Genomic DNA, 14,934 nt, shown 5'->3' with positions numbered 1-14,934 from the left:
AAAGCATGTGAATTGCTAGGCAAAACAAATCAAGCAGGCAATTACAATGAGTTAGCAAATGCATACATAGTAGGGAAAAATAGAGGGTACCGTGGCAGGATATTTCAACACTGTCTTTATTTGAAAGGAACAATAAGACCAAATGCCAAAATTTAGCATAGGATAGTTTGAAACAATATAAGACAAATAAAAGGCCATAAATTTTGGCTGGTGTAACTCTGGCAAATTACTTCTCCAATCAAAAACAAAAAACAAAAACAAAAACAACCGCTTCTTATGTACAAACTTCCAGTTGTAAGTTATGGAGTATAGTATATAGCATGGTGGTCACAGCTAATAATATTGTATTGGATATTTGAAAGTTGCTAAGAGAATAGATTTTTTAAAAAAATTTAGTTAACATACAGTACAATATTGGTTTCTGGAGTAGAATTCAGTGATTTATCACTTACATACAACACCCAGTGCTCATCACAATGAGTGCCCTCCTTAACACCCATCACCCATCTAGCTCATCCCCCAACCACCTCTCTGCATCAACCTTCAGTTTGTTCTCCATCCTTAGGGTCTCTTATGGTGTGTCTCCCTCTCTAAGAGAGTAGATCTTAAATGTTCTCATCACAGGAAAAAAGTGGTGATTATGTGAAGTGATGGCTGTTAAAAAGACTTGCTGTGGTGATTACTTCGCACTGTAAACAAATACCAAATCGCTGTATTGTACTTCTGAAACTAATAGAATGTTTTATGTCAATTTTATATGAACAAAAAAATTTTAAACTCCTTTTGAGTACAAATTTAAACACTACATATATATGTGTGTATGTATATATACATAGAGAGATTCATCTTGTCTAAACGAAATAATTCAAATACTTTTAAAATTTTACATTATTGTTCATCATGTATGAATTTTCTCAGATTCTGAAAAATTTCAGAGACTTAATTTTATAGCAAGTTAAAGATTGCCTGTGATTTGAAGAAATGGGCTAACAGGGTTGCAGGTACCTTGACTTTTATTCAATATTGTTTATACTATTTGTGTTGCAGTGTGTAATAGTTCCTTAATTAGGTGCTATATTGATCTAGTTCATTAAACTGTGTTCATGAGGTATTTATGTTTTAATTCACTTCGCCTGTGATGTAACACTCGGTATCCACAGTGTTAAGTTATGGCATGTGGTTGTTTATAAAAGAGAGGTTCTTTCAGAGATCTCAAAGACAGGCTATGAGTCCAAGGTTAAGTCATAGAATTAGAGGGTGGGCTATTGATTGTCTGTAAATGCCTAACCTTGCTTCCTGACATCTTAATTATTAGTGCCTCTGTGGGACTTCGGATGATATTATCATTTACCCTCCTCAACAATTGAGTTAGACTTTTTACAGTTGGATTTCTTTTCTGTCTTTCCATTTTAATAATGATGGGTGTGTTTACTCTCATCATAGGCAGGCAGCAGATTCATGATATGGATGGCAAATTATTTAGTAGTTTGCACCTTTGGGTGGTTGTTTCCTGATATCCCAAAATACTTTTCAGACAGGTACCAAACCTCCTAATTACCAGTATGGATTAAACATTCCATTTTGTCCTTATCACATCTAGGGCTGGCAAATTATTATTTATATGATATCTCAGAGTTCAAGGCATTGTTAATGCATTATCTGAAAAAAATGCCAATTTTACTGGGGAAAAAAATGTACTGATGCGTTTGCCTATAGACTGGGGATCACCTAAGAGGGAGAGGAGTAACAATAGCTTTGGGGATGTGGCCTCTTTCTGTTTTCACAGTCTGACAACCGTGTTTTAAGACGTTGAGACGTTGTGACACATACTTACTGATGAAAGGGAAAATCACAGTTAGTAGGTAAAAAAGACCGCTAGTGGTTCCCACATTCAGGCACAACAGGAACCCTGGAAAAAAATCTTCAAGATGATACCCTATTGTGTTTGAAGACATGATACACCTCACTCGTACTGTGAAGGCTTTAATTGGTTTGATTCCTAACCTACGAGCTTTGAGTTTAGAATAACTACAGGGCGCTCTGTTGCCCTGGCTATTTTTTTTTCTCCTCCATTTTTCCTCCTTTTTCTCTTAGTAAAACCTACAAACAACCTTACTGTTTCCTATGATCATTCCCAGGTTCAGGCTCTGGGGGTTAAGGATGGAGTGATCTCAGTAAGGGAGGATAGAGAGCACCAGAACTGGCCCTCCTTTTATATCCTCTGAAGCCAAAGTTTTCTGGAATTCAGGACATGATGAAAGACATCTGTGGCCAGGCTTTTATCTGAGAGGACTGATGAGCTTCAGAGGAAAAGGTTGTGGGAGTATTTACAAGTTTATCAAACTGTGTCAATGGCTCACTGACTTCCAGGGGTGTTTCCAATCAATAAAGAGCATTTGAAAACGCTAACAGGAATGACCACACTTGACTTGGCCAAATGAGAGAGAAGCCAGGACTTGAAAAGCAGTCGTGCAGAATTTAAAAAGGCAAAGCCCTTTCACAAAACTATGGTCCCCTGACATTCACACTAGAGAGTGTAGCAGGAATGTGACACTAATCTAAGCTGCCGGTTCCGTGGATTTAAGTAGAGGAAAGTCAACGAGGTCCTTGAATCTCTACATCACTGATTATAATGAGAGGTCAGGGCCGCATCTACCTTTTAGAAGAGACATTGTAGGACTTTAATTCAAAACAAATTCATTCGAAATGGTCTCACAATTGGAAGCAAATAGAAGTGGCTGGGTACTTTAAAGTGAAAAGAGCCATATTTCTTTTTTTTTTTAAGATTTTATTTATTTATTCATGAGAGAGACACAGAGAGAGAAGCAGAGACATGGGCAGAGGGAGAAGCAGGTTCCCCACCGGGAGCTGATGCGGGACTCGATCCCAGGACTCCAGGATCATGACCTGAGCCAAAGGCAGACACTCAACCACTGAGCCACCCAGGCACTGTGAGAAGATTTATATTTCATAAGAAAAGCTAGACTAGATGCATGATCTTCAAACCATTTAGTGCTTGTGCCTTAAAACAAAATATGAGTGCAAATTTAAATTTTATTTCCTGCAACTGTGAGACTCATAAATGTTGTAAAAACCTGCTTTATAGTGAATTGTGCTTATAACTATTAGTTGTATGCATTTGACTGAAATCACCTAATCTTTATATAAATACATGAGATGTTTTTGTAACTATTTAAAGTATAAAAAAGCAAAAACGTATTGAAAATACCTCACTAAATGAGACAAGTAGGGACTTTTCCCAATAGTTCATGTATTCATGGGTGGATATTATTATTACAAAAGCAAAGCAAGATTCAGTATCAATTTTATTCCCATTTCTTTTTTTATAAATACAAATAGAAGAAATCTCACTACAAAATAAACAGATGGGAAGGAAAGGATTTTTTTTAGAGTGAGCCATTTGACTCTTTGAAATCCTTATTAGTCATATGTCAAAAATTACATTGTGATCTATTTCTAAAAGGTGCGTTTCGCAGTCTACAAGCTGTTTTATCACCTTTCTTCGTCAGTCTTATTGAAAACATAGAACTGACAACTAACTGCTCTCAAAAAATATTTGTTACCAAGTCTTCCAAATCCACCCATTTCTCAGCATCTGTGAAGTGTACCCATTTAAGCCTTCCCAAGGCTTAGCAACATACTACTAATTGTACCTGTTACTCTTTTACTTTGTGGCTGTTTAATCTGGTAAACACAGAATGGTGTGGAAAATGGAACCTCTGTTCATTTTAATTCACCTTTGTGATTATAATATCACTTGAATTCTTTTGTTGTAGCATATGCTTTAAATACCTCTAATTAGCTCATTTAATTTATGGGAAATACTATATAATTTACTGACAGATCTAGGACTCACTAATCAAACTTTCTGTTAGAAAAAGTCTGACTTCTTTTTTCAGTTCAAATACAGTAATAAACATTTTTGTCACCGTCATCACAGTTCTGAATTCCTACTCTAAGTAGATGGTAGAGAGAGCATGAATCCTTGCCATGAGTTTGGCAATTGGATCAAATAAGGCATCACTGCTTTTAATATTTCTTAGCATAAGGATGTTCTCTCTGCAATCATGAAACTCTTGTGCCAGTGAAAAGTAGCTCTGCCAGTGGTTGGGATGGATGATGAGGTCACCGAACATGTTCTCTTTCCCTCTTGATGTACCAGGCTTCAAAACCTACCAACACTCTTAAATATTCCAATTCTTTTTTTTTTTTTAAGATTTTATTTATTTATTCATGAGAGACACACAGAGAGAGGCAGAGACACAGGCAGAGCGAGAAGCAGGCTCCATGCAGGGAGCCCAACGTGGGTCTCGATTCTGGGTCTCCAGGATCACACCCTGGGCTGAAGGCGACAGCACTAAACCGCCAAGCCACCCGGGCTGCCCAAATACTCCAATTCCTAATGCCGCACTTTGTTTTTGATAGAAATACATGCAAGACAGGGAAAGACACAAAGTCACTACCTTGTGTTGATTATGTCTCAAATAAAGAAGGCTTCATCAACAAAGATTCTTTCAATTTTGCCTTAGTTTGGCACGTTAGAAGCTTTGTGCTTAAGACAGTGTGTCATAGTGAGATTCTGAATACGTGAGAGGTATGCACTTCTGTGGTAAAGAGAGTCTACAAATAGAAATTGTTGAGGTTCTAGAAATTAATTCCCTTAAAGCAGACTATTTCTTCCCTCATTGAAAATCTTCAGGAGAAAAAGGAGAGGAGGAAGGAGGGATGGAGAGAGGGAAGGAAGGAAAAGAATTCTTCATGTAGTCTTCATACCTGGGGGTATGAGTCTTCTTCTTTGAAGACTCCTGGACTAAGTGACCTCCATGGGCCCTTGAACCCTAAGATGCTATGATGTTATGATTAGTGAGTCTTTTTCATTACAGAGACAAGAAAACCATTATCTCAACTATTACTGCCCCCATTCAAGTACATCCAATCAACCCTGGTTATTTTGTTTTACAAATGAAAGAGCATTCTTTGTGAAAAAGAACCACCTGTTTAATTGCTATGGGACTAATTGGATAAGTAAATACACATATTGACACAACGGTACACACACATATCATTTCTATGAGAAAAATCTTAACCCTTTGAAATCAATAGTATGATGAAAGCAACAAAGCAAAACCTGAAACCCTTCAAGTCGCCACTTGATTATGATTTCCAAAGCTAATGCTTGGGCAAAGATTTTGTTTGGGGAAAAAAATTCTGTGATTAGCCCTCTTGTATGCTTACCAGCACTCAAAGTGCAAGTATGCTATTAAAGCTGCTTAAAAAAATCCTGCTATTTATAGCAGGATTATGTAAGATCAACATCATTGAGTAGATTAAATCACACAAGCTTCAGAAAATAACAATAGAACTTGTTAATAACAAGAAAGTGTAATGATAGCCTTAGTAATGTGGGAACTTGATGAATGCATCCAAATATGAACTATTTCCATATTTATACATGACGTGTACCAACCAGTCTTCATGCGAAAAAGGACTACTACTTTATTCAGTGTTTTAGAAATGGTTTCGTGTGGAAGCCAACCAAAAGACAAAAACCTATTAGGAATTTAGTATAAATCATAACCCAAAGAATATCCCATTATGGCAGTTTTTGTTTCATAAGAACTGGTCATTTCTTCCTAATAAAAATGAGTATTGGGGTGCCTGGGTGGCTCAGTTGGTTGAATGTCTGCCTTTGGCTCAGATCGTGACCTCAGGGTCCTGGGATCCAGTCCTGTGTCAGGATCCCTACTCAGCAGGGAGTCTGCTTCATCCTCTCCCTCACCCCTGGCTCCTGCACTTGTGCGCGCTCGCTCTCTCTCTCTCTCTCTCTCTCTCCCTTCCTCAAATAAATAAATAAAATCTTAAAAAAAAAAAAAAGTATAGAAAAACCTGTAACTTTATATCCTAAAATTGAAAGCTTAAGCAGATTCTCTAGAGTGGTTCAGTGGGCTACCCCATCTGATTTTATATGAATTAGACAAATTCAAAACTCAGTAATTTAAAATAATATTTTTTTTAATATAAAGCAAAGATTTTACTGATGACTGTATTAAGACACGTAGTTTTGTATTTCTGCAGACCTCAATTTGGATCTTGAATTGACCACTCACTTTGGGAAAGTAATTTACTTCTCTGAGGCTTAGTTTCTTCATCTCAAAATAGTATCCACCTCATGGATTTTTTTTTTTTAATTCACAACAGATAATACTGTGAAACTACCCGACATATCATAGGCTTTCAATAAAAGTTCTATTTCTCTTTCCAACCTCTTTAATCATTTCATTAAGAGCTAATATATGGGGGCACCTATGTGGCTCAGTTGGTTTGAGCGTCCAATTCTTAATTTCAGCTTAGAGTTGTGAGATCACATCATGCATCCTCTGTGCTGCGCATGGAGTCTGCTTAAGATTCTCTCTGTATTTGTCTTCCCTTCTCTCCCCACCCTACTCTCTCTCTCCCTCTTTAAAAAAAAAAAAAAAAGGCTAATTTATGACGTATATAGGTGCTAATTGCAGAGAAGCATCCAAGATGTGAAGTATAATTTGTCCTCAGCTATTTAAATTTTTCTATGAATAAAGAAAGATGTCTAACTAGATTGGAAGCAAACATAATCTCTGGGTGGTAGGATTCTATTTTTATCTTTGTATTTACCTCTTTGTTCTAATTTTGCTAAAATGAATATGTATTACTATTGTAAAATAAATATTTAATATTTCAATGAATGATGTAGTTTATAATCTATGAGCTGATACATAAAAAAACACAAGGATTACTATAATCCAGTTTTTCATTTTTATTCCCTCGAGCATATTATATTACTAAATTATTAGTTAAAGAAAAATAGACTTGGTAGCAGAAGCGTTAAGAACTGCCACGGTTATGGACATCAGGAGAGAAGAGGAGGTGGGATTGTAAATAATGATTTTTCGTTAAGCTTTCTCATGTCATACCTGGGTTATTGCAACTATAACCTATCTTATCTCTCCACTTGCAGGCTTCTCACTATGGTAGTTCCCCTTTACCTGCAGAGTATGTGTTCCAAGACCTCCAGTGGATGCCTAAAACCACAGATCATACCGAACTTTATATATATTGTGTTTTTTCTGTACATAACCATGATAAAATTTAATTTATAAATTAGACACAATAAGAGATTAACAATAACCAACCATAAAATAGAGCAGTTACAAAAATATACTGTAATAAAATTTATTTAAATGTGGTCTCTCTCTCTCAAAATATCTTACTGTCCTTACCCTTCTTTTTGTGCTAATGTGGGTTGATAAAATGCCTCTGTGACAAAATGAGGTGAGATGAACGATGTAGGCATTGTGATGTAGCGTTAGGCTACTATTGACCTCCTAAGTACACATCAGAAGGAGGATCATGTGCTTAAGACCACAGTTGACAGTGGGTAACTGAAGCAACAGAAAGCAAAACCAAGAATAAAGGGGACTACTGTATGGACTCTCATGTCCATGAACATGACTTCCTGTCACCTTCAGCCCATTAGCCAAATGGTCTCCCTTTAGCTTATATAACTGTCCTTTGCAACCAAAGGTACATTTGTCATTGTAGGATATGGTAGGCCAGATAGAAGACAGTCCTGGCATAATATTTACAAGTATTATACTCCCCCTCAAACTTCACATTTATCTATAAGGGCGAGTTTATTGTGAATTACTCTAGACCCCAATGGGCGTAACTTGGCTATCTGCCATACTTATCTGTGATCACAAGACACTTTCCTTAGTAATCTGGAATTCTGTTACTCCTGATTATAAACACATGTGCACATGCCTGTATACACCGCACATCATAGGAAAAGTAAGTGCTTTTATGGTACTGAAAAACAATTTGCCCATATTAAGTCAACTTCAAGTATCTATTTTTTAAGTTTTTATTTACATTCCAGTTAGTTAACATACAGTGTAATACTAGTTTCAGGGGTACAGTACAGTGAATCAACATTTCCATACATCAACCCATGCTCATCACAATAAGTGCACTCCTTAATCCCCATCACCTATTTCCCCCATCTCCTCACACCCTCCCCTCTGGTAACCATCAGTTTGTTCTCTAGAGTTAAGAGTCTGTTTCTTGGTTTGTCTCCTTCTTTCTTTCATTTTCCCTATGTTCATTTGTTTTGTTTCTTAAATTCCACATGAGTGAAATCATATGCTTTTTATCTTTCCCTGACTGACTTATTCACTTAACATAGTACACTCTAACTCCATCTATATTATTGCAGATGGCAAGATTTCATTCCTTTTATGGCTGAAAAAATATTCCATTGTGTATATACACCACATCTTTTTATCCATTCAACAGGTGATAGACACTTGGACTGGTTCCATATCTTGACTATCATAAATAATGCTGTAGTGAATGCAGGGGTGCACGTATCACTTCGAATTGCTGTTTTGGTATTCTTTGGGTAAATACCCAGTAGGGTGATTACTGGATGTATAGTTTTATTTGTAACTTTTTGAGGAGCCTCCATACTGTTTTCCAGAGTGGCTGCACCAGTTTGCACTCCCACCAGCAGTGCAAGAGGGTTCCTTTTTCTCCACATCCTTGCCGACATCTGTTGTTTCTTGCATTGTCGATTTTAGCCAACCTGACAGGTGTGATGTGATATTGCGTTGTAGTTTTGATTTGCATTTCCCTGATGATGAGTGCTGTTAAGCATCTTTTCATGTGTCTGTTGGCCATCTGGATGCCTTTGGAGAAATGTCTGTTCATGTTGGAGACCAAACTTCTTAAGCTGGCATTCAGGGCCTTCCACAAACTAGTATCACTCTCCCTTTCCAGCCATAGTTCCCATTACTCCCATGACAAACACATTACTGTATCCCATTCATTCAATATATACTGACAACCAAATGCTTTCTATAAAATGCCTTATGTAATTCTTACAATAGCTCTGTGATTGCATACCACCCTCATTTTACAGATGAGGTTTAGAACCAGAGATTTATGATCTTCCTTAATATCACACAGACCGTTATTGACAGAACCAGGATTCAAACCATTTGACTGACTCCAAAGCCAATTTTCTTAACTTCTTTTCTAGCCATATGGGTCTCTCTGTTCACCATCACTTTAACACATACCCTATTACTCTTCTGTGGGTTTTTTTTAAAGATTTATTTATTCGAGAGAGAAATTTTAGAAAGCACGCGTATGAGTGGGAGAGGAGTAGAGGGAGAGAGAATCTCAAGCAACTCCCCACTGAGTGTGGAGTCCAACACAGGTTTGATCCCACAACCCTGAGACTGTGACCTGAGCCAAAATCAAGAGTCGGACACTTAACTGACTGAGCCACCTAGGCACCTCTGTACACCCATGTTTTTAATCATAATGTTTACTCCAACTCAAAAGCCTTCATGTCCTTCAAAGTTTACCTCAGAATTTAACCTTTCTGTGAAATCTTTCAACCGCCTGCCTACAGTGATATCTCCTTCCTCTGACCCTTAACCATCTAATGGCTTTAGATTGTCATTTAGTTCATTAGGTTGAAGGTATTGTCTTTCCAACCACATAATTAGTTGCTTGATGGCAGAAGCCATGGAAGCCAGAGTACATAAGTAAATAATCCCTAAGGTTATGTTCTTTGATTTATATTTCTTTCTGTCACCTACAGTTCTATGCCCCTAGTAAATGCTCAAAAATGGACTCAAAACTAGTAACTTGTCAAAGATATTAGACTCTCTCCTCCTGTCATTAAAGTAAGATAGTTCACAACTCTGTGATTTTGAAATTAAATCTCTAAATTTTGAATTGACAACTTCTCTGGAGGCTATTACGTTTAATAGGTACTATATCATATCATGTAATACCGGTATTAATATTCAGATTAGTATTTTTAAAAGAAAAATCATAGTAGGGCAGCCCCGGTGGCGCAGCGGTTTAGGGCCGCCTGCAGCCTGGGGTATGATCCTGGAGACCCGGGATCAAGTCCCACATCGGGCTCCCTGCATGGAGCCTGCTTCTCCCTTTGCCTGTGTCTCTGCCTCTCTGCCTGCCTCTCTCTCTGCCTCTGAATAAATTAAAAAAAAAAAAAGGGGGGGTCTCTTGGTAACAGATCTCATTTCAAAAGAAAGAAAGAAAGAAAGAGAAAGGAAGGAAGGAAGGAAGGAAGGAAAGAAAGAAAGAAAGAAAGAAAGAAAGAAAGAAAGAAAGAAAGAAAGAAAGAAAGAAAGAAAGAAAGAGAAAGAAAGAATCATAGTAAGTCAACTTTGTGACTTTAAATAGTTTGAAATGATAGAGGATAAATTTCCAGTTTCATCCCATCCCTTAGCCTTGATGGACCTTTTCTGAATAAGAGACAATGTGGTTTTTTAAGGCAAATTGTAAAGCCTTCTCTATTACTCGGCCTTTCAGAACAGTGGGAAAGAACCTTAGGAAAGAGGGAAGGAAGAGAAAACCATACCAAAAAATAGGGGTCTTGGATCTGTTTCCCCAAACCAGGAAGTGGCAGAGACTCAGGGAGCGGAGGGCTTTTGTTCCTACAGGTTGAAGGTCATTGAAAGGGGTAATACAACTATACCTGGTGAGGCTGTGAGTGAATTTGAGATGATAGTCAAAAGGAAGAGAAAGGCTATGACAACCTACTTCAATATCTTTGAGATAATTTGAATTTATGCCTCCTTCCTTCCCCCACATAAGTGTCCCCACTACCCCTTCTCTTCCTCCCTTCCAGCATCTGAGCCTTTATTCATCCCGATGTATAGTTCAGAGGAAACTACATGAATCCATGCCATTGATTGGTTTTGTTGTTTGCTTAAAAATTGATTTGGAAATCTCCATAATCCATTCTGCCTTAATTTACACCTTGCAGTGCTATGGAATGTTTAGAAGGACTGATTTGTAACAGACTTAATCTTTCCCAAGAAATAACAAGACATATATTTGTAAGATAATTACATTTCAAGTGATCAAGAACGACTGTAGGTGTGAAAAGAGATTCAGTAATAGGCAGACCTTGGGGGAAGTCAAAAGATTTTTACTTAAATATCTTAAGGAATGTGCTAAATCAGAATTCATTGAACAACAATAGCGAACAGAAAAGCTTTTAAAGTGAAAATTATATGAGAACATTCATTTATCAGAAGATGGAATACCTGAGCATTTCGTGAAAAGAACTTTTTGAAAGGAAAGCTGTTTTGTTGTTTGAGGCTTTGAGGGAGGTGGCATTGCTGGTGTTTTCATTTTTCATTGTTCCTCATTGCGTCTCTTCCATTCAGGAAAATTAGGTGGATTTACACAAGAAAATAACACCATAGATTCTGGAGAACTTGATATTGGCCGAAGAGCAATTCAAGAGGTTCCTCCTGGGATCTTCTGGAGATCACAGCTCTTTATTGATCAGCCACAGTTCCTTAAATTCAATATCTCTCTTCAGAAGGATGCATTGATTGGAGTATATGGCCGAAAAGGCTTACCACCTTCCCATACTCAGGTAAAAGTAGGCTTTGTTGTCAATAAAATGGAAGCTGCTAGTTTGCATTTTTAAAGTTACTCTGTTTCTAAAGTTACTCTGTTTCTTAAGTTACTCTGTTTAACTGTTGGACCACTTTCGTATTGATCTTTCACAGTGAAGAGAATTTTGAACGTAGGTTACACTTGAGGTTTTCGAATTAGTAGGAAGAACAGCATTTTCTTCCTGACTTGCGTTAATCGTTATTGATGGATTAAAATGTACTAAAATTTGTGAGTAACTGAATGAATATCGAACATCGTCTGAGCACCTAGCAAAACATCATGGATTTTCCAAGTGTTTTACCAAGATTCTATGAGAATTTCAGATGATATTCCTTTCGTGTAATAGATGCATCGTATTTTCATCTCAAACAATGTATTCATGCTGTTGAAAATATATTGTATTTTTTCTACTTAATGCCAGACTTACTGTTTGTAAAGAAATTATAGGAATATAAACATAAATATGATGATATAAACTTTATCAACTGAAGCCACGATTCCTCGAATAAAGAGGCAAAAGAACTTGCATAGATAACCAAGGGTGATGATCATCACCTTACTGTAGACTCAAAACAGTTAAAATACCCTTCAGTCACACATTCAAGGAACTTTAAAGTCAGTCTGCTTGCATGAAAATTATGTCATAATAACAGTACAGAGAGCTGCTATCATAATTCTGCAATCTTTCTCATAATCTAATACTGGATCAAGGCATGTAAGATGGAAATTGTGGTCCCATTATGTCTAACAGAAATTATTTAAATTACCTACTATATTATCAGAGCTCAGACTTTTCCTAGGGTCAACTATAATGTTAGTCAACAGAGGAATCCCAAAAATGTAATAGATGGTTAATTACTTTTGACAACTGGATAAAGCCTAAAGTTATACTTGATAATTAGTTTATATACCCATAGAATTTCATGTAGATTTTAACTTGATTTATGAGATGAGGACTGGAGGGTTTCCATGTATGCTTTATAGTATATAATTTTGTGAGAAATGCTTTTTTTATAACCTAGGAATATAAATCATAAAGAAAATTGATCATATGCCAATAAAGGAATCATATCTTTTGAGAAAGACGAGTAAGAAACTTTGAATATGCTTTGTCTTATATCACTGTAGATCAGGGAAAGTTTATATATATATACATACATATATGTATATATATATACTCATATATATATGGGTAAGTTTCATATATATGTGTGTATATATATACACACACATAAATTATAAAGCTGTAAAATTTTTCAATATCATGCTTTGGTGTATTCATTTTTCTGATAACATTTTTCATATCTACTATATTGAAGTAAATGCCTTTGATCCTTGCATATTAAATACTCCACATTGTGTGCTAGTATCCAATTTAAATTTTTGATTACAATTATATTTGACTATGCTGTAGGTGATGGAGTGTACAGTGTAATAATCAGATTGTCTTGAAGGAAGTGGGTCTCTTTAAATTCACATAAAGCAGACAGATTGCATTTATATCAACAGTCCAGTGAAACAGAAAAATATTTTTTTTCGTTGGAACCATAAATACATGTTTAAATCACTTTTTCTGTGACCGCAGAAATATACCTCCAAAGCTAAGTGCAACAGTGAGTGTGTAACCTATAAGTTCCAGAAAATAATTTCAAAAGGAAAATGTTGTATATGTTAAAGATTCATTAAGATTTAGGGTTGGCTCTTTCCAAGTTATATATACCATAGAAGATTAGGGAAATAAAAAAGTGCAGTTTCAGGTTTTCTCATAATTCTTCTGGTATTTAAATACAATATACATGATACTCACTTTCCCTTTCTACCACAATATACGTGTTCAACTAGATTACGCATTTTCTGAAGCTCCACAGTTATTAGAGTTCCTGCCTCTGGTTTATTCAAGATCAGCAGAGCAAACAACTGTTTCTGACTTAAGTGTTTAAACATGAAATATGCTATAAAGCAGCCCAAATTGAACATTTCTCTGTTTCTGGGGAACGCTAAATAAATCAACCTGAAATAATTAAAATTGGCCAGCCATTCAGAATAGTCACTTGAGTTTTGAAAGTCTTTGTGACCCTTTATAAAACTGTCCATTTAATTGTTACCAAGGAATCAATTGACTTCCCTCTTGCTGATGCCCAGTTCATTCTCCTGGACAGTTAGAAGCCTAAGGAAGCAATTTAATGCTTTACAGTTGACAGTATACTGACTGTATCATTTAAGTGCATTTGCATGAAGGCTGTCTCAGTAGTTGGAGACCTGAGTTCTGTAAGCATACACTCCTACCACTTTTTGACCTTGTGACCTGGAACAAAGCCCTTCTCTGCACCCATGTCGGTCCAGAAAACGAAACCATTGGATCAGATGGTGTCTAAAATCTCTTACTCCTCTGTATGGCAGTCATTTACAGCAAAACCATGCCATGATCAAAAAGTTGATTTAAAGATACAGTTAATGGGATGCTTGGGTGACTCAGTAGGTTAAGCATCTGCCTTTAGCTCATGTTATGATCCCGGGGTCCTGGGATCCAGCCCCGCTTTGGGCTCTTGCTCAACAGAGAGTCTGCTTGTCCCTCTGTCCCTTCCCTTGTTTGTGCCCTCTCTCTCAGATAAATAAAATCTTCTTTAAAAAAATACAGTTAAGTATTCATAGATTCTGAGTTCTTATCCTTTTAATAACTGAACTAAGCATATGGATAGTCTGTTTAAAAATGAACCACTAGAATAGTTTTATCAAGTCTAACCTTTGTTTCATAATTACCGCCCCAAAGTGGTAAGACTGAATGTTATTCTAAAAATAGCCTAAGATCCTAAGACTTGCCCCCACAAAAAATAACAAAAAAATCCATGTCTCCATCTTATGAATGGGTATTAATTTCAAAGTAAAGCCAGTAACCCAAGTCTGTCCATAAGTCATTGCTTTATACTTTACACCTTGAGAACAAAAATTATTAACTATTTTTGTTCCGAATGATTTGTTTGCTTTTTGTAGAGATAGGTTTAGAGTTAAGTAGAGGACTTGTCTTTAGGTTTTTGAATAACCCTCCTGAAGGCGTGTGTGAAATGCCCCTACAGAAGACCCTAAGCAGATTCTCAACAACTGTGGCCTCCCGCCCACCACCACCACCATACCCACCACTCCAGCCTCATTTTATTGTTCACGGTGTGATGCAAATAGAGACTCCTACAATGAAGGTGGTAACTATGAGTATGAGCTTGAAAGACCAGTTAAAACTCAAAATTTCCTCCCTTTCAATTTTGCCGTTACTGTGCTTAATGTCAGAGGAGAAAAATGTTTATATGCAAAGAAGCCATAAAAAGAAATTTTCCCTGCCTCTTTGCCATGCTAATATAAACATTTAAATCTGATGAGAAAATGAATGGCTTATTTGAGATAACAGGCATCTTTCGAAAGTGCTGAATTCATTTT

The 14,934-nt window shown here is 36.6% G+C and overlaps 1 protein-coding gene across 1 annotated transcript in view; it reads left to right on the top strand.

Annotated features, from left to right (window-relative positions):
* The window catches only part of TENM3 (teneurin transmembrane protein 3), a 605,974-nt gene that overhangs the window by 474,537 nt on the left and 116,503 nt on the right, over positions 1–14,934 (top strand). Inside the window, 1 exon segment of the mRNA XM_035700253.2 lies at positions 11,268–11,482. Within this exon segment, the coding sequence (XP_035556146.1) occupies positions 11,268–11,482 (215 nt within the window).

The sequence above is a fragment of the Canis lupus genome, chromosome 16 (assembly GCF_003254725.2).
Source record: "Canis lupus dingo isolate Sandy chromosome 16, ASM325472v2, whole genome shotgun sequence".
Lineage (NCBI taxonomy): Eukaryota > Metazoa > Chordata > Mammalia > Carnivora > Canidae > Canis > Canis lupus.
The sequence above is the reverse complement of the archived record's forward strand: the minus strand, read 5'-3'. Positions and strand labels throughout refer to the sequence as shown.